Genomic DNA, 18,701 nt, shown 5'->3' with positions numbered 1-18,701 from the left:
ATTCGGGTCTTCCACCTCCTCTGTTTGGTGCGGACACCCGTCTGGTACAAAGAACTCCCCCCAGGGTGACGGAAGACAGACATCACACACACACACTCGCATACTCCCACACTCCTCACATGTACACACTCACTCTCACACTCAAGGACTCGCTCACGTGCACACACCCCCTCCCACTCACAGCTCACATCATCACTCTTTCGCACTCTCACAGGTATGCACTCACACCCGAACGCAGCCACATGTGCTCACATCTGCAGCTCACACACATATGTACCGGCACAGCCACACACACACACACACGCACACACACACGCTGCCCCCCTTGGGGCCCCTGCCCCCCAGCAGGCCCTCCAGCCTCAGGGGCTTCCGTGCAGTCGTCTGCTCGTGTCTTGGACCCCTTCTCCAACTCTTGGCTCTGCACTTGATCCACACTCTGATGTGAATTCAGCTGCTCCACGGTGCACCTGTGTAACCGGCGCAGGACCCTGAGCTGGAGCCGCCCGCGGGCCTTGTCCTGCGGCCGGTCCCCGCCGGCCCTCCCCACCCCTCAGCTGCTCCCATCGAGCTGCGGTCCCACCCCGGGGCCCTGCCTTCAGAACTCTCCACAGGGCTGCCTTTCTCCTGCTGCTGTTTGGGGAGACTCCCAGGCTGCATTTGCTCACGCACTCATTCATTCATTCACTCCTTCCCTTATACACTCATTCATTCACTCACGCACTCATTCATTCATTCACTCATTCCCTTATCCACTCATTCATTCACTCATGTACTCACTCATTCATCATTCACTCATTCATTCATGCATGCATTCATTCACCCACTCACTCACTCATTCACTCACGCACTCATTCATTCATCCACTCATTCACCAGGTAGCATGGGGGTCTCTGTTCTCCACAACAGTCACCAGAGCCACCACTGACACAGTTTCTGGGATGCAAGAGGCAGCTGGAACGCAGATACCGCAGAGCTGATCGTCGGCGCACAGGACACAAGGGCCACGGTGGCCTGGCGGTGGGCTGTCAGCAGACAGGGAGCCGCGCAGCCGCGTGCAGCCCGGGCCAAGTGCAGGAAGCCCCGCCTGCCCAGAGACGCCAAGCCCACCACCACCCCCTCCAGCTGGAGGAAGTTGAACGCCAAGGCGTGGTGCCCGAGAACATCCCCGACGCAAAAGCCGAAGAGACAATCTGCTAACGGCTCCTTAACTCAGGTTAGGAAAGGACCCTCGTACCCCCAAGGGCTGCCCACGAGGAGGGGACAGTCCCAGAGCCGGCATCCGGAGAGGGCCGGGGTGGGCGCTGGTGCCACGTCCCGGTGACACGTGGCTGCGCCGCATCCCTCCCGTCCCTTGTCTTGTTCTCTCCTCTTCTCACCATTACTCTCTCCCCTGACGTACAGTTTGGACCTTTTTGGTGCACGGCACAGAAAACAAAGAATGAATAAAACACCAGATAGTTTTAAAAACAAAACAAAACAGGGGACAGAGAGAGAGATGAGGTTGACACAGGGAGACACAGAATTCGAGGGAAGGGTTGGAGGAGCCTGATCTTGGCGTGAACGTTACTTCCGCGGACAGCTGGCCCCAGACCCCTGGTCTGAAGCAGGACCCCAGCCCTCACAGCTGTCCCCGCACCCGTGCAGGGCACATTCATCTGTGTGTTCCAGTCTCAGCCCCTCCACCAGACTGTGAGCTCCCTGAGGGCCACGTCTGTCTCGGCTCCCAGTGGAAAGACCCCCACTGCCTCCTGGGCCCCTGGCACAGAGTGGAAATTCACAAAACAGATGTTTGGGGCTTTTTTTCTTAATCTGGATCAGAGTCGATGGAGTCTCCCATCCTGTTTTAATGGTAAAACGTTGTATGTCAGACCCCTTTCCTAGGTTCATAAATGGCCTTTGAAATATTATTTTCACAGTGTCACAGTGTCCAGTCACGGAGCTGTAACTTAATTTACTTTGCCCCTCTCTGGACATTCAGTCTACCCTCAGCAGGAAGTGGAGGACAGACATCCTCTCGGGTGAGTGTCTGCACTTGTGGTTGAAACAAAGGCCGTTTAGCTCGACGCTCAGACCAGCAACCGCCTGACTTAGAGCACACGTGCCACAGGCCGCCTCTGTCCCCGGACCGCATCCTCCTTGTACCCATGGTCCACGTGTCAGCGGCCTGTATCCTGGGGAGACACGGATGCCACAGATGGCACAGCAACAATGCACGGGGGGCCCCAAGATGACTTTTCTAAAGGAACCGTTTCTCCTTCTGTCCGTTTACACAATGAACCTTCGTTTGCTTCGTGCCCAGATCTGTACCCTGTTCCGCTGGGGAAAAGTGTGAGAGGAACATGGCTCTCCAGTGTCAGCAGTTTGCACTTGGAGCTGCCTGAGCTGAGAGAGGGGCCTGCCCGTGGGCGCACCTTCCGTGGCAGCAGCATGCCAGACAGAGGTGTGTTCACGTCCCAGCGCTGCCCAGGCCGCTGCGGCTTCCTGAGGCTCGATCTCCCCACCTGAACGACAGGGCAATGACACCCCTATGTCACAGCATTTCCGTCAGGTCCCTGGGATCAGCCAGGCTCAGGGCTTAACCCGGGCGCGTGGCAGGTGCTCAGCGGCCTTCGGCTGTTACATCACGCCCGGCGCCCGGCTCCCCGGCTGGTGCAGACTCAGGGCCCCGGGAAGGTTTCGCGGATCCAGGGCCAGACAAACGAACAGGGGATGAATGTGCTCGGTAAGTACGGCAGCTGGCTACAGTCACCCCACCCAGCCAAATGCTTTGTCTGCCCGGCTGGCTCCTTCCCACCCAGCTGACAGTGTGTCTGGGGCCCCTGGAGACGGTCTGACGGCCCCCAAGCGCCTGGGCTGCTGCGTTGTCGGTCAGATTGCTCAGTTTCCAGCCGAGACAGACTTCAAACCGGACGCTCTTCAAACGGGACGCATCCGTCATCCTGACGCCCTTGGGCCACCGAGAGGCTGAAGGCTTTACGAAAGTCAGGGAGAGAAGGAGCCAGGGCCACCCGGCCCCGGCCCCGACTCCTGGTCCGGTTTTGGGCGAGGGGATCGGCAGTGAGGGGGCCAGGGCGGGGAGAGAGGTTTTGTGTCCGGGGAGCTTCATGTCTGCTCCAAGCACAGCAGGCTTCCTTCTGCACGTGGCCCCCCCCCAGTGCCGCCAGTGAGGGACAGGCACCTCTGAACCCGGCACCATGTGCGTGAGAGTGGCAGCAACCACGTGATGCTCTAGGGACCAAGGAGGTGACAAAAGGCCTTAAACGCACAACAACATCACGTGACACTGTCACCGGAGGCAAAGGAGCATGGAGACCAGGAGGGAAGGCTCTGCAGTCTGTGGGTCCAGGTGGCCCGGTGCTCGCTCACTGGCTGTCACTGGCAAGTCAGCAGCAGCCCTGGGCCTCTGCTTCCTCATCAGCAAAACGGGACTAATCACGTAGCCTCTCAGGTAGGGCCGCAGAGATGGAACGAGAAAGCGCGTGCAGGACGATGCTTGGCGCACAGCCCGGGGCACCGCAAGTTCTCCACTCAGGTCTGCGGTGACGGTGACCGTGACAACGCAGGTGATGGAGGTGGAGGAAGTGGGGATCGTGCGGGAGGTGGTGGTAGAAGCCACTGTCAGGGACACACTGTTGAACGTCTGTGCTTCTGTATCACACAGGGAAGAGCCACTCGGCCACCTGCCCGGCGTCGGGGCCGAGAGCTGCCCCGGGAGGCCTGGGAACAACGCGGATAATCTGCTTCTCGTCGTGTCCCTGTAGACCTCCTGGCTGCAGGGACAGAGGGGAGGAGAGGGTCCCAGGGCAGCTCGCGTGCACAGACTCTGTCGCCTGGCAAGGGATTCAGGCACACGGGCATCCCACAGCACGGAGTCTCCACACGTGATACAGAGGCCGTTTTCCACCCTACAAGGAGCAGGACCGCCTCGGTCACGGGTGCCACGGGGCACCAGCGCCTCTTACCACCTGAGAGCCTTATCCACCATTCGCCATTCTCCTCACCAAGGGTCCCCCCCGGCTTCAGGATGTGATGACAATATGGGCTGAGCACGGCCTGCCTCCCTCGCACACAAAGATCTCGCTCCTGCGCTACCCGCGGGACGGCGGGTGTGGGCTCTGACCTCCAGGACCCTGTGCTCGGCCAAGCAGCCTTCCGCTCAGGCCCCCGGGGACCTGCGTCGGGCGTCGGCCACGTGGTCTAACTGGAGGAGGTGCCCTGAAACCAAGCAAAAGCAAACACGCCTCAACCCCAGGGCCTTAACCTCGGCAACAAGGTATCGGAACCAACGTCCTCGCAGCTGGAACACCTTACGGCTGCCTGTCTTGGATGCAGAAAGAAAAGTAGCGAAACGGCCCAAGTCTGATGGGCTCCAAGTTCAAAACTCCAGAAGCTTTGGCCCCGTGAGGGACGCAGTCCGCTCTCCGGTTCTGAGAACTTGGTTCCCGGTCAGGCAAGAAAACTAAAGGGGGAAGACGAGGAACGTGTGTTCCGAATGCTCCACTTCGCAGAATTCCTTCCGCTTCTCCCACCTCCAGTGCCCGGCAGGCAGCGCACGGGTCTGATGCGGGAGGGAACCGAGGCGGCAGAGGCGCCCGCGGTGGGCGGCGGTTACAGCCTGCTTCTCCGCGCTGGGGACGCGGCTTCCCTCCCAAGTAAGGAGCCGCTACAAGTCGCATCTCGCATGTCCAGCTTGTGCCTCTAGGCCACCTAACGTCCCGAAGCCAGACACGCCACGTGTTCTAAGCCCTGAGGCCGAGCACACATTTATCCCCGCCCCCATCTCTGCCGGGGACCGGATCCGGAGAGGAAAAGGACAGCAGCAAGAGACGCACGGCTTCCGGTTCCCTACACGTGTCCTACCTTTTCCTTCTTACACTCCTCTTCTAAGGCATCGAGTCCTAGCCCTCACACGAGGCAGACTCATTCAGGTCCCTCCGCTACGGAAATGCGCTCAGTCCTAACAGCAACGGATGGGCCACGGGCGGACTCCATCCAGACGGTGAATTTCCTCTTGCAGCCAGAGGCCCGTGGATGTTACTCCACAGCGAGCAACAGCTCCTGCAGATTCAATTCTAGCTCCAGGCAGAGATGAGCCACAAAAGGGGGATGGGGAGCAAGGTTGGGAGTGGTCGGGCGCAGGAAGAGACGGGTGAAACCAGGGGGGAGGTGGCACTCACGGGGCATCGGTGCACCAGCCAGTACGCCTTCTCCTGGCGATCCAGCGCGTACCTGTCCGCTTTATTCCTTTCCTTTCCAGCCCTGAAAAGCCAAAACCCACATTAAAGGCCGGTAAGCTTTTGCATCTGTTGCTCACGGATGGACGCCCTTCCTGCTGAACCCCATTCCGGACCACTCTCCCAATCTGCCCAAGTAATCTCTGCTTTTGCCATAATGAGAATAATGAAAATAGCGAACATTAATATCATCCTTATGTGCTAAGTACCCTGCAACATACTTTTATACGTATTAACTCGAACCCTCCCAGGGAGCAATTCTCAATTTGCAGTTCAGGGGCTGAAGCAAAGAGAGGTTGAATGTCCCACTGAGGGTCGTGCTGTCACCAGGGGGCAGAGGTGGGACCCGAACCAGGGATCTGGTCCCCGAGTCCAGCTCCCCCCGAGAGCACCAGCGTGTGATGCGATCGTGCAGCCATGACCAGCCCGAGGATCAGACCGCCTCCCCCAGCGTCTCCACTGCAGTGAGCGTGGACGACATTCTCGGCCCACCTGGCTTCCGGATGTTTCCCTGCTCTGATAAACAACATAATCAACACCGGAGTCAGGAGGCAACGGCAATGCCAGAGCCTGGGATGGGGAAAACGCGGGCCCTGGGGAGTTCTGGTTTCTCTCTAGCCGTCAGTGCCACTCTGTCACTTCAAAGAGTTCGCAGCAAGGCAGGGTTTCTCTGAGCCCAGCTGATTTCTGTGAAAGGCTATTCATGCTCCCTCTCATCTCTCAGTCTCCCTCTTTCCCATCACAGGTAGGAAATGACAGGGGTGAGGGCGTGTTCATTGTCATACCCCATCCAGCGCCATTGCCACGGCGACGTGCGCTCCGCTAGGCGGGCGATGCTTGTTTGCCCAGGCAACGCAGGATGACGCACACGCCCTCCTCAAGACAGAGTCGGCGGATTTACGTGCCAGCTCATGTATTGTGAGTAACATAATATCCAGAGAGCCAGGTGGGTGGAGAGTGCTCTTCCAGGGGGGTGTTTGCCAACATCCTCTGGAAATTAACTATAAACACTGTCACTCCAACTTCCCCCTTGCCAACTGAAATGGATTTTCTACCGGGTTAACTACCCCGTGTCCTCAGGAAGGTGGGCTGCAGATGGCCTGAGGCACTGTGGACTTTCCATAATGCTGGACCACCTTGGCAATAGAGTTGATCGCTAATTTACTGCAATGCCCTTTCTGGCTTTGCTCTTGTGTGACAGAGGTTATTGGAGGAGAGTGGTGATGAACGGCGTTCAAGAGAACCAGTAAACAAAGAATTATCTTAGTTTGTCATGTTGTGATCTTTATAGCAACAGTATCCCTTAGTCGATGACACTTTGACTCAGTCATGTATTTACTGATCTCCACTATGTTCCAAACACTGGGAGAATTCGGGCGAACCAAATAGACTGTAATGGACTGAACGTTTGCATCCCCCAAAAACTCACACGTTGAAGCCCTAACTCCCAGTGCGACAGTATCTGGAGATGGGGCCTTTAAGAAGGAATTAGGGTTTAGAAGTAATTAGATGAGGTCATGAGAGTGGGGCCCTTATGACAGGATTAGTGCCCTGGTAATAGGAGATAACAGAAGAGTCTCTCTGTCCATCTCTCTCCCCCATGTGAGAGCACAACAAAAAGGCAGCTGTCTGCAAGCTGAGACGAGAGCCCTCGTCAGAAACCAAACCCTGCCACAACCTTGATCTTGAACTTCCCCTGCTCCAGACCTCTGAGAAAATAAATGTCTGTTGTTTAAGACACGCAGTCTACGATGCTCTGATACGGCAGCCTGAGCAGACTGACACACAGACATATTTCCTGCCCTTCCTTGAGTACCTTTAGGTCTAAACATTCCACAAATAGTCAAGAAGTAAATATAAAATTACAAATTGTGTCGTGAGCTGTGAGGACACATTCAGTGCACTATAGTGCAGAATCAGGGATGGCCAGTGTGGTACTTTTTAAATAGTATGTCTACAGTCCTGTGACCCTCCTTCCACTGCCAGGTGGGTCTATGTCTTCCCCCACTGAGACCAGGTGGGGTTTGTGGCTGTGTTGACCAACTGAGTATATGACAAATGACACCGTGTGATTTCTGAGGTTGGGCCATCGAAGGTGGGGCAGCTGCCACCCTCCTCAGTGAAGTATTTGCCCTTGGGGCTTCCAACCACCTGTAGGCAGTGTTATATGCCTGGTGCTGTGAGGAAGCCCAGGGCAGACCTTCCAGCCCTCTGGCTGCAAGCACTTGAGAGGCTCTGATCCACAACTGCCCAGCCCAGCCGTCCCAAACTCCAGACCCACAGAACCCTTGAGAGATAATAAAATACTGTTGCCACTCTGAGCCATGGAGTTTCAGGATGATTGTGTGCAGAATAACAGCTAATCAGAAAAGCTTATTTGATTGGGATTGATACACACACACTTCCGTGTATAAACTAGCTAACTAATAAAGCCCTACTGTACAGCACAGGGAACTCTGCTCAGTACTCTGTAATGACCTAGATGGGAAAAGAACCTAAAAAACATTGTATATATGTCTATGTCTAACTGATTCACTTTGCTATACACCTGAAACTAACAAAACATTGTAAACCAAATATACCCCAATAAAAATTAAACAAGAAAAAAGAAATAAAAGCTTCTTTGAGCACATGACATTTGAACTGAGGGTTCTCTCTCGAAAGGGTGGGACTGGATCCTGTTTGTGTTTCAAAACTGGGGGCATATGGGAGCAGAGGATGCTGCCGTGGCCCAGCTGACAGTGAGGTTGGCTCCAGGGTGATGGAAGTCGACAGAAGTGGATGGGTGTGGCAGAAGGGATTCTGCCAGCAGTACCAGCGGGACTGGATGACTGAACACAGGACACGGGTCGGGGAGAGGTGAATGGGGGTTCGTTGTACTGATACGCGTAATGCTGAAGGGAGAGAAGGCTTGGGGAGCGAGGGGAAAACATTCAAGTATGGACAAAGTTAGGCTGAGGTGTGATGTCAACGTGAGATGTTGAGTTTGTAGCTGAGATGCTGACTCTGGGATTCAGGAGAGAGGTCTGTGCGCAGAGACTCAGGGGAACGAAATGGGTGCCTCGTGAGCCAGACTACATGGCCACCTGATTCTGTGGTGAGATCCTGTACTTGTATTAGTTAGGCTTCTCCAGAGAAACAGAAGCAGTAGGAGGATAAAGAGAGAGAGACAGAGACAGAATTTATCTATTCCAAGGAATTCGCTCACACGACTGGGGAGGTTAGCAAGTCCAAATTCTGCAGGACGCGCCAGCAGGCTGGAGGACTAGGGAAGACCTGATGCGGCAGCTCAAGTCCAAGCCCGTCTAGAGGCAGAATTGCTTCTTCCTCTGGGAACCTCAGTCTCGTAACGCTTTCAACTGTTTGGATGAGGCCCACCCACATTGGGGGGAGTCATCCGCTTTACTTAGAGTCTATTGATTCAATACTAATCTCACCTAAAAAACACCTCCACAGTGACATCTGAGACGGGTACTGGACCAACTCTCTAGGCACTAGACCAACGCTCTTGGCCCAGCCAAGCGGACACACAAAATTAACCACCACAGATCCTAAACCTGAAATCGGAGGCAGCCTTTGAGGGAAGCAACAGAATCAGTGGGGAAGAGCCAGCATCTCAGCAGGAGAGTGGCTTTCAGGAAGTGCCCATCCCGAGGCGTCTAGAAACAATTGGCCAAGGGGCTGCCCCGTGATGTGGGCAGCTCAGAGCTCTACCCAGGCTGAGGCCAAGGCCTGAGTGGCGGGGCTTGCGGGGGCCACTGGGGGTACCTCTGTGCTGCAAGGCAGCTCGGGGGTCCACAGTCCTCTGGGTCATGGGCTCATCCTGCTTGGAGCAGAGAGGCAGAGGAAGATGGAGAGGGGTCAGGGGTGGGGCGGGGGCACATCCCAGTCAACTCTGTGTCCCTGGGGCCCGGCCCAGTGCTGGAACCCAGTAGGCACTAAAAACCGCCCACTGAGTGGAAGTAGCACTAGGCCAGGCTGGACCACGACCCCACCAAGTGACCTTGGCCAAGTATTCTGACCCCTCTAAGCCTCCGTTTCCCCAGTTGCAGATGTGAGAGGCGACAAGAATTACTGCTCCCGGCATTTCCTCTCCCCAGCGTGGGATGAGACAGTGCACGGAACCCACCCAGTGGAGCCTCACACACAAGTGCACGTGACAAAGGTTAGCAAACTGCCCCCTCCCCCCCGCCGCTCCCCCCGCCGCTCTGTCTGAAAAACACCCAGGCAGAGGCACGTTCACGGCGAAAGGGCAGAGCCAGCTCTCCCCATAATGCGCCTCCGTGTGAATTCAGGCCTGAGAACAAATTCCCCCCCCACCCCACCGTGAGCAATAAGCCATCCTGCCTTCCGGATTCCGGTCTGCCCGGACGGCAATCCTGTGTAACGGTGCTCACCGCTTGGTATGGTTAATTTTATGGGCCCAGGGGTGCCCAGGTGATAGGTCAGCATTATTCTGGGGGTGTCTGTGAGGATGTCCTCGGATGAGGGTGCTTTCAGTTGAAGACCTGAATAGAACAGAAAGGTTGATCCTCCTGCAAATAAGGGGACGTGCCCTCTGCCTGGTGGCCTCGAGCTGGGACATTGGTCTCTTCCTGCCCTCAGGCTCCAGCTGAAACATCAGCTCTCCTGGGGGTCCAGCTGGCCGACTGCAGGTACGGGGACGGCTCAGCCTCCATAACTGTGTGGCCTAATTCCTTGTAACAAATCTCAATCTCTCTACTCTCTCTCCCCCCTCCTTCCCCTCCCCCACCTCCTCTCCAGCTAGATCGACACACAGAGATTCTGTTTCTCTGGAGAACCTTGACTCACCCACCACTACGCTTCTTCCAGGGCTGCTTCAGGAGGACGGGGTCTCCACCATCCAGCCCAGCCATGTGCCAGCCGCTCTAGACCTCCTGGGGTCTGGACCTGCCAGGGTGAGTGAGGCCGGGCCGGCTGCTCTGGTGATCACGGGTATTGGTCCCCAGGTATTCCTGACCCTCCTGCATCTCGGACACACAGGAGGACTGCACGCCCCGTGCGCCCTCCTTCGAAGCAGGCACAACCACGTGAGCTGCCTTGGCTAGTGAACTGTGCGCAGAAGTGACGTGAGTCCTGGAGTGGCTGCAGGCATGTCAGGGCCCCAGCTGGCCCACGGTGGGCACGTGACACGAGCAAGAAATGAGCCTTGTGGTTGCATGCCTCTGATTGCTGGGTGACGTTTGTTACGACAGCCTAACCTCGTCCTGACTGATACACGCTCCCCAACATGTACAGCTGGCCCTTGCAGACAAGGCAGGGCCCCCAGGGGGAACTTCAGGCCCAGTTTTGAGCCGGCAAATGAGGGTGAGCGGTGAGTGGGCTCTAACAGGTGACTCTGATGACAGCTCTCCCATGTTTAAGATCCTTCCATGGCTCCCCACGGCCCTGAGCACAAAACCTTCTCCCGATCCGCTCCTGCTAACACATCCAGCCTCAGTTCCGCCAGTTTGGGGCTTTGCACTCTCTGTACCAGCTCCAAGGGACGGCATCAGGCGGGCACTCCCATGCCCCCAGACTCTGGTTGTCTGCTTAGAGCACCCTCCCTCCCACCTCTCCTCTCCTCTCCCCTCCATCCACCATCACCATCCCTCACCTGGATACACCCTCTGCAGCCTCCAGATTCAATGCTGTTTCTGCAGCTCCTTCTCCAAACCCCGACGTGGGGCTCTCAACTCACTGAGGCACCATGGCCTGTCTGCTTGTCTGCTGGGCTCGCTAGACGATGCCTCTACCTTCCCTATGCCTCACCCACTGTTTAACACATAAACACTCCATAAAAGTTTATTTTATTAAAAAGAAACAAAGAAGGAAGGGAGGAGGAGAGACAGCCAGGGGACCAACAAGATCTTTGACTCACCGGTACTGCTCTTTGGCCTGCATGATGACGAAGTCCCACTTGTAGTTGATTTTTTTGTTCAAGAAATTATAATTTTCCTAGAGGAGGAAAACAAAATGAGAACACTGAGCCCCACAACCTATGCTGCGTGCAGAGGGCAGGAAGCCTTAAGTCAACAACGAGACCCAGCCAGACGGTCTCCCAGCCCAGCTGTGCAGAGGCAGTCATTCACAGGGCGGCACCGAATCTCCACAAGCCTTCACCACAGAAGCCACAAGTTGGCTTGGTTTTTTTTAATAAGTGTATCCCAAATCTGATAAGGAAGAGGGGGGCAGTGTGCAGGAGAATATGGGAGCTTAATATTCAGCCACAGAGCACAACAAACCCACAAAGCTGCTGTGGCGCCGGCTTTCTGCAAACATGTTTGTAAAAGGCAAAAAGCAGCAAGATTGTCGCCGCCTGCCCAGAAGTCTAGCCTTGTGAGGGTTAGGGTGTGCTCCTTGAGAGTATGACTCATGCTGCCTAAAACAAGTCTGCACTCGTGTCTCCCCGTCTCAAACTCAAGTTCAAATGTGTCCGTCCTGTAATATGCATCATCACACATATTAATGAAGTCCTGTTATTGCGGGACAGCAAGAGGAAAGTGGTGGCTACTGTGAGCCCAGGAGTTACTGAGGCAAGGCCTTGAGTTACAGCAGGGGAAGCTGAACCCCAACACGGAGGAGAATTTACTTCAGCCGGCTGCTTCTAAATATATGGAGGGATGGATGGATGGATGAGGGATGGATGGATGGATGAGGGATGGATGGATGGAGGGATGAGGGATGGATGGATGGATGGATGAATGAGGGATGGATGGATGGATGGATGGATGAATGAGGGATGGATGGATGGATGGATGAAGGATGGAGGGATGGATGGATGAGGGATGGATGGATGAGGGATGGATGGATGGATGGATGAGGGATGAGGGATGGGTGGATGAGGGATGGATGGATGGATGAGGGATGGATGGATGGATGGATGAGGGATGGATGGATGGATGGATGAGGGATGGAGGGATGGATGAGGGTACATATGAATCGATTAATGGGGGGAACAGAGGAAAACAGCTCAGGACTATATTCCACTCAATTATAAGGACCTATACTTGAAAGCATCTCTGTACCTTTTCATATTCTTCTAAAATCCCTCTCTTCTTGATATTTCTCTTGGCCAGATAGATGGCTGGAAAAGAAAACAATGACATTTCCCATCATCCTCATATTTCAAACCCCTCTATGCGTGAGACTGTCGTGCTCAGCTCAGTGAAGAGAACACTCAGCTGACCCAGTCCCTCCCCTGGGAATCACTCCCAATACAGGTGAGAACTGACATAAAGGTCGTGATGACAGCAAGCCAAGTGTCACCAAAACGCAGCAAGTAAGTAAGCGGCATGGCAAGCCCTCCCCAAGGCATAGGAGGAGGGGCGGAGCCTTACCATAGTCTGTGTCTTCAGCCGGCCACTGCTGGGTGGGCCAGAAGTACGGTGTCTACAAGAGAAACCAGGGAAGCAGGCTTACACACTGGGCTGTGAACCCCCGGCCCCCAGCCCTCTAGCTTAAAACATAAAGCTGCCTTAGCCCCCTCCACTGTTTCTGAAGATCTGTGAGGATGTGAAGCCAACCAATTACCTTTTCAGATGACACTAATCCCCTGTTAACACCCAAGGTCAAGGCCAAGGCTCACCTGAAATCGATAGAGGCTGTTGTCAGGCTTGAGAACGAGGTTCTTGGGGTCTTGCAGGGGGTAGATGTAGCCGTACTTGACAATAAAGTTGCCCAAGTTCTGTGCCTCTGGGGAGAAGGGGTTGAGACAAGGCAGTTAAGAGCAGGGGCCAAGCGCAGAAGCTCACGGCCCCGCCCCCGCAGAGCACCCCAAACTCAGGGCAGGTACCCCCATCCTAACAGCACTTCAGCCGAGAAGTGGGGACAGTGGCTCCTGAACTTAGCTGCGGACAGGTACCAGCTGGGTAGCCACGGCTAAAAGGAGGGTCCCCCAGCCCAGCCCCCGAATGTAAGTAAGTCTGGAGGGCAGTCAGTGACCCCAGTGTTGACGGTGCCACAGGTCATCCACTGCAGGCGTTTGGGGTGACAGGTGGGGAAATCCTGGAGGAGCATCGCTGGGCCCTTTGGGTCTGGAGAAGTCCAGAGGCGCAGGGAGAGAACGTCTCTGCTTGACCAACAGACACCTCTTCATCCCGAGGGGCAGGAAGGTGAGGCTGTGTTTATGGTCAACTTCTACCCCAAGCTCAGCTCTGTCTGCACCCTGGGTCCAGATCCCAGGCTCCTCCCCACGTCCCTTCAACTCCCACCCGCCTCCAGTCTGCTCAGAAACACAGTCTTGGTTCTGGATTTGCAGCGATTAAAGGATAACTGTCCTGGTTCATTCTCAGAGGCACCAGTGAGAGCAGGTGTCTTTCTACCATCAAGACAGAATCCCAGCCCTCCCATCCTGCAGGCCCAATGACCCAACCCACATCCAATCCCACAGCTCAGCCTCCCAGGAGCGGGGAGGCTTCCTCCCCACCCTCCCTCTTCATATCTCCCTCCCTCTTATCAGAGACCAGACCCTCGTTGTACCAACAGCCTTTTCGCTAGTGGCAAGTCAGGTCCCTGAGGCTTTCTCCTCCAATCCATCCTTCAGACTGCTGCCTAACATCCCAGCTTAAATCTGATTACTGTACACACCGCCACGCTGCAAAACCCTGCGTGGGTTACACTGCCTCTCTCCCAGATAAAATTTGGAATCCAAGAATGTACCAGGTGCACCCCACCTGTCCACTGCCCTCCACACCCAGCTGAAGTCACTACTCCCCATTTCCCCTGTTACCGCTCCATTCCTGGTTCATTCCATGTTTACGTCTTTGCTAATTTCCCCGCTGGGAAGACAGACCCTCTGAGCTTCCCTCCAGGATTCACAGGCATCGCTTGTTTGGCGACCAAGGGTACGTATGCATCACCCCCTCCAGGAAGTCTTTCTTGATTACCCATGAAGTTCTCATCTCTCCAATTAAAATGTCAATTTCTCAGAGACGCGGGCTGACCCCCGTTTAGCTTCTACCCTCCAGAGATGCCCCCAGGGTGACGCGCACACAGCAGCCCTTGGTCTCGGAGGAAAAGACGAGCTCTCACCCAGACTGGAGACCCACAGCCGCTGGGTGATCCACTGCAGAACATCACTCCCTGCAAAGCAGAAGCATTTGGCCACCGTCAGAGCCTCCCCGACCTCCACGCCCCCCTCCACACGGTCGCCCAGCCGGCCTCCTCCCTGTTCAGCCGTGATCTCGTCCTTCTGCTCAAAAGCTTCAGGGATGCCCCTCCTCCCCTCCCCCCAGCAAAGTTCAGTCCGAACCCTGCAGCCCATAATTCGGGGCCGTCCATGATCCGACTCTGGCCAGGTTTCCAGCCTAACGTCCCCTACACCCTTCAGGCTTCACCTCTCTTGTGATACTTATTCTCTTTCCTTACAATAATTGGTGCCTGGACTGTCACTCACCGAGTAGGAAGTAAACAGACTAAGACTTAACAATGAAAAAAAAAAAAACAGACCCAAAGCAAGCTGTCCGTGGAACTCTGAATGGAGCCCGGAGCCAGGGACGGGAGGGGAAAGGGGTGCGCCAAGGGCAGGGCTGGTTCTCCCACACCCCCAAGTTCCCAGGCAGAACTCTGAGGAGTCAGAGAATTCTAAAGCGAAACCTGGCTTTCCAGGTCATTGTAATGACGCTTTTGTCGAAGCGGTTAAGATGAGCCGCTTTTTTAGGAACACTTTGTGGGGTGATGTACAACTTCAGACCGTGGAATGCGGGCTCCGTGCGCCCTCTCGCCCTGGGCCCTGCGAGGCCGAGGGGCTGGCCTGGGAGCGACGCAGACTGCAGGCCGGCGTGGAAGAAACCAGGGGAGGCACACGGGGACAAGAGCAGGAGGGAATGTGCACCCCTCCGCCCCCAGCAAGTGTTCAGATTGATCTAAGGGCCAAGGCAAGCCGGGTCCCACCAAGTCCAGAGCTGATGCAGGACCCCAGGGAAGCCGCGGCCTCCCACTCGGCCCGGGCCCTCTGGCCCCATCGGCAGAACACACTCCTTGCAGGAGGCGGGCGGGATCATCTCGGGAGAAAGATGCACCCCAACTCCGACGTCATCTTGCAAATGCCAACAACCATATTTTCCAGCCACCCCGGCCTGCTTTCCAGAGGCCGAGCTGGGTCCCCTGCCTGTGTGGAAACCGGCCCACGAAACACACCAAGGAGGAGGGTCAGGGTCTGAAACCCCGCTGCCTGTGTCCTTGTAGCTGGACTGTCACAAAGGACACTTCCTCGCTCACTTGGGGGTGGCCAAGGGGCGTTTCTTCTGACACCCGCGGGGGGGTGGGAGGGCTTAGGGCCCCTCCCCCACTCTCTGGGCTGAAGGAGCTGCCCGCAGTGTGGCTGAGGGTGGACCCCCTGTCACTGCCCTTCCTGCGCACGCCCCGGGCCACAGATATCCAGCTATCAGCTCTCCACGCCCACATGCCCACCGCGACGGCTTTCAGAGGCTCCCCTGTGGCTCCTGGCTTTAGTCAGCGCTTTGCTATTCAAAAGCAAAATTCTTCACCTAAACCCCTACTTAAAAATCCCAGGACTGGGTGTTTTAGACTCTCCACCCCAAGTCTCTACACGGTGGTGTGCAGACCAGGAAAGAGAGCCCCCGGCGGAGAGCAGACAGGTTAGCGCTCCCCACCAAGGCGCTGAAGGTTTTCTCATCCACTTGACCGCTTCCTGAAATGGGTCGAATGAGGTTACGGGGGCCCCGGTGTGTCCACCACGTGATCTGTGCCGACAGCACCACAGGCTGCTCAGAGCCCACGTCGGCCACCGTCGTCCCCTTAAGTCCTGAGTCCCCTGCCCTCTGAGGAGTCGGGTGGCACTGATCCCGGTTGCTTTGATTAGGGCCGATACTGCAGGACAGGGCTCCTCCTGGGCTCCGACCGCAGCTGGGACTCACCCGAGTAGGATGAACAAGGCAGAACGTGGCTGGGTGGGCGGCCCCCCACCAAATCCAGGGAACCAGGGGCCCCACCTGCCAGGAAGGAAAGCAGCTTGCAATCCCGGACGGGGGATGAGAGCATGGACGCTGGAGCGGTGTAGCCGGGCTCAAGCCCACGCTCAGCCCTGGATGCGTTTAGAGACCTGGGGACAAGATGCTAGAACTCTGCGTCTCCGTGTCCCCGGCTGCAAGAAAGGGCTGGGGGGTCACATCTCTCCCTACGCTTATCGTGGTGACACAGCCAGCTATGGGCCCCGTGGGGCGTCACTGAGCACCGGCCAGTGCACACTAGAGCCTTGTCTGGTTCCTGCAGGCACCCCCTGGGGCAGGGATCACTATTTCTGCTTGTCAAATGAGGAAACGGAGACTAGGGCTACACGGAAAAAAAAAAAAAGAAAGGCACCCAAAGGATTCAATCCCAGGGTGCCTGAGTCAACGTCCAGCGCCCTTTGGACAGTTCGAGACCAGGATTGATTCACGCGCTCGATAAACTTTTGTTAAACTTCCACCCTGACCCCCAGCTGCACTAAGCGCAGGGGTTACTCAGATGAGCTAGACGAGATCTCTCCCCTCGAGGGTTGCCCAATCCAGTGGAGAATTCAACCAGAATTCATGACAACCAGGAGCTGGGAGGGGGTGGGGTCAGGGGTCAGAGGCAGCCTGCAACGTCCTGGGGCGCCCAGGCTGCTCTGGGTCCTAGTCTTTCCCAAGTCTAGACCATTGGAGTTTTCTTTTCTTCTGTGAGCTAGCCTGTCGCATGCCAATCATTCCGCCGTCTGTCACTCACACTCTGGGAGCCCGAGAGACGCTGTGCTGGCTGGGACACGCCTCCTTCCGGCCGGCTTGCCTCTGCAGAGACCCCAGTGCCTTGAGTGACAAATACTCAGGTCATGGATGGGGTCAAGAGCGAGGGCTCACAGGGGACTCAGCACAGCGGCGAGTCCCAGGCTCGCGCTCTGAGAAGCTGCCCTCCTCTGCCAACAACACGACTCGGTGGGAAAGGGACTCCTTACTGCAAACATCACAAAACAAACGCAACGCACGGATTTTACCAAAATCACAAAACCATCGCAACGCACGGATCAAAATGCATTCTTATTTGGGGGTCCAGCCCCTTCTGCCGATATCCTGAAATGACGCCCTTTATCCCGCCCCCAGAGAAAGGAGACTAAGGTGCCCTGCCCTTGGGGGAGTCAAGAAGGGTCTGAATGTTAATTAGAAGACAGGGAAGGATGGAGAAAACAAAGGCCAATTCTTTTTTTTTTTTTTTTTTGCCAAATAGTATTTTTTCTGCTGCTTGATTTTATTAAAACAAATCAAACAAGACAATCAAATAAAAAACAACAGTAGAAGTTTTTAAAATGACCTCCTGGGGACGAGGAATGGCTTCACAAGGGGACCTACTGGATTCCTTTCTCTTTCCTTTCTGACTCCTCGCCCAGAAGGAGCCTGCACGAATGGGCAAGTAAGCAGTAAGTATACGCGGCTTTGTGGGCCACGTCACGGTCTCTGCACAGCTACTTAACTCTGCCATTGCAGACAATACATAAATGAGGACGTGCATCTGTTCCAATAAACCTTTATTCACAGATACAGAACACGGGGCGCATCTGGCCCACGAGCTATAGTCTGCCCACCTCTGTGTACGGTCTGTTCCAGGCCAAGACCAAATCACAAGATACATTACCCGTCATGGCGTGAGGGACGCTGATGACCGCGACCTTCTGGTTCTGCACTCTGACCCCCATCTCTGGGTCCTGCATGTCCTTGACGAGGGCTTCAATCTGCAAGACAGAACCGCCAAAGCTGGCTACGCAGAACCATCTCGAAGGCTGAGTGAGGCCCTTCTGGCAGCATCGAGGGAGCAAAAGATGCAAAGAGGAACACGGGGCCCTTATACCCAGGAGCCCACCGCCTAGGTGGGCAGCGCACAGCTGAGAACTAAACGCGCGCGTCAGAGGCACAAACACCTCCCCAGGTGTGAGAGCTCGGACGGATTCATTCTGCCCAGGAGATGCTGCAGAGGCTTTTAGGAGAAGGTGGGACTTGGCAAAAAAAAGGGTTTTGTTGGCTAGAAAGTGACAGAGCTACAAGGCACGGGAGAACGACAGCGCCCAGGGTGGGAGTGGGACGGGGGTAGGGGAGGGGCCGGGTCTCAGGGGGGCCACAGAGGGTGGGCTCTGTCCCAGCAGCTCTGGCTGGGGAGCGGTGTCATCGGGCCCGCACCTGAGAGAGGAGCATCGAAGCACGAAGAAACCCGCCCCAACAGGGAAAAGCAGGGGCCTGTTCACCACCACTGCGGCCGTCCGGGCACAGGATGATGGCGCTTCCACCCCTCCCACTTCCGCCCCTCGGTCTGTCCTCAGCAGGGCAGCCCGTGCGAGACTTTCAATTATTTTTGGCTGTATCTCTCCTCCGCTTGAAACTCCGCAAGGGCCATTCCACTCAGTCAGTGGCCAAGTTCTCCTACTGGTCTACGTGGCTGGGATCTCTTCCCCCCGACTCTCCCCCTCATAGGCTCAGAAGCCACGCCCAGCTGCATCCT

At 55.9% G+C, this 18,701-nt stretch overlaps 1 protein-coding gene across 1 annotated transcript in view; it reads right to left on the bottom strand.

The window, feature by feature from the left end:
• The window catches only part of RGS9 (regulator of G protein signaling 9), a 65,994-nt gene that overhangs the window by 36,078 nt on the left and 11,215 nt on the right, over window positions 1-18,701 (bottom strand). Inside the window, exons 3-9 of the mRNA XM_079904708.1 lie at window positions 17,844-17,940; window positions 14,268-14,318; window positions 12,823-12,929; window positions 12,575-12,626; window positions 12,263-12,321; window positions 11,116-11,192; window positions 5,178-5,259 (exon numbers count right to left, since the gene is read on the bottom strand). Coding sequence (XP_079760834.1) covers window positions 5,178-5,259; window positions 11,116-11,192; window positions 12,263-12,321; window positions 12,575-12,626; window positions 12,823-12,929; window positions 14,268-14,318; window positions 17,844-17,940 — 525 coding nt within the window. The remainder of the gene's footprint in view (window positions 1-5,177; window positions 5,260-11,115; window positions 11,193-12,262; window positions 12,322-12,574; window positions 12,627-12,822; window positions 12,930-14,267; window positions 14,319-17,843; window positions 17,941-18,701) is intronic.

This window comes from Stenella coeruleoalba, assembly GCF_951394435.1.
Source record: "Stenella coeruleoalba genome assembly, chromosome: 19".
NCBI lineage: Eukaryota > Metazoa > Chordata > Mammalia > Artiodactyla > Delphinidae > Stenella > Stenella coeruleoalba.
Note: the sequence above shows the minus strand (reverse complement) of the source record. Positions and strands in the feature narration are given on the sequence as shown.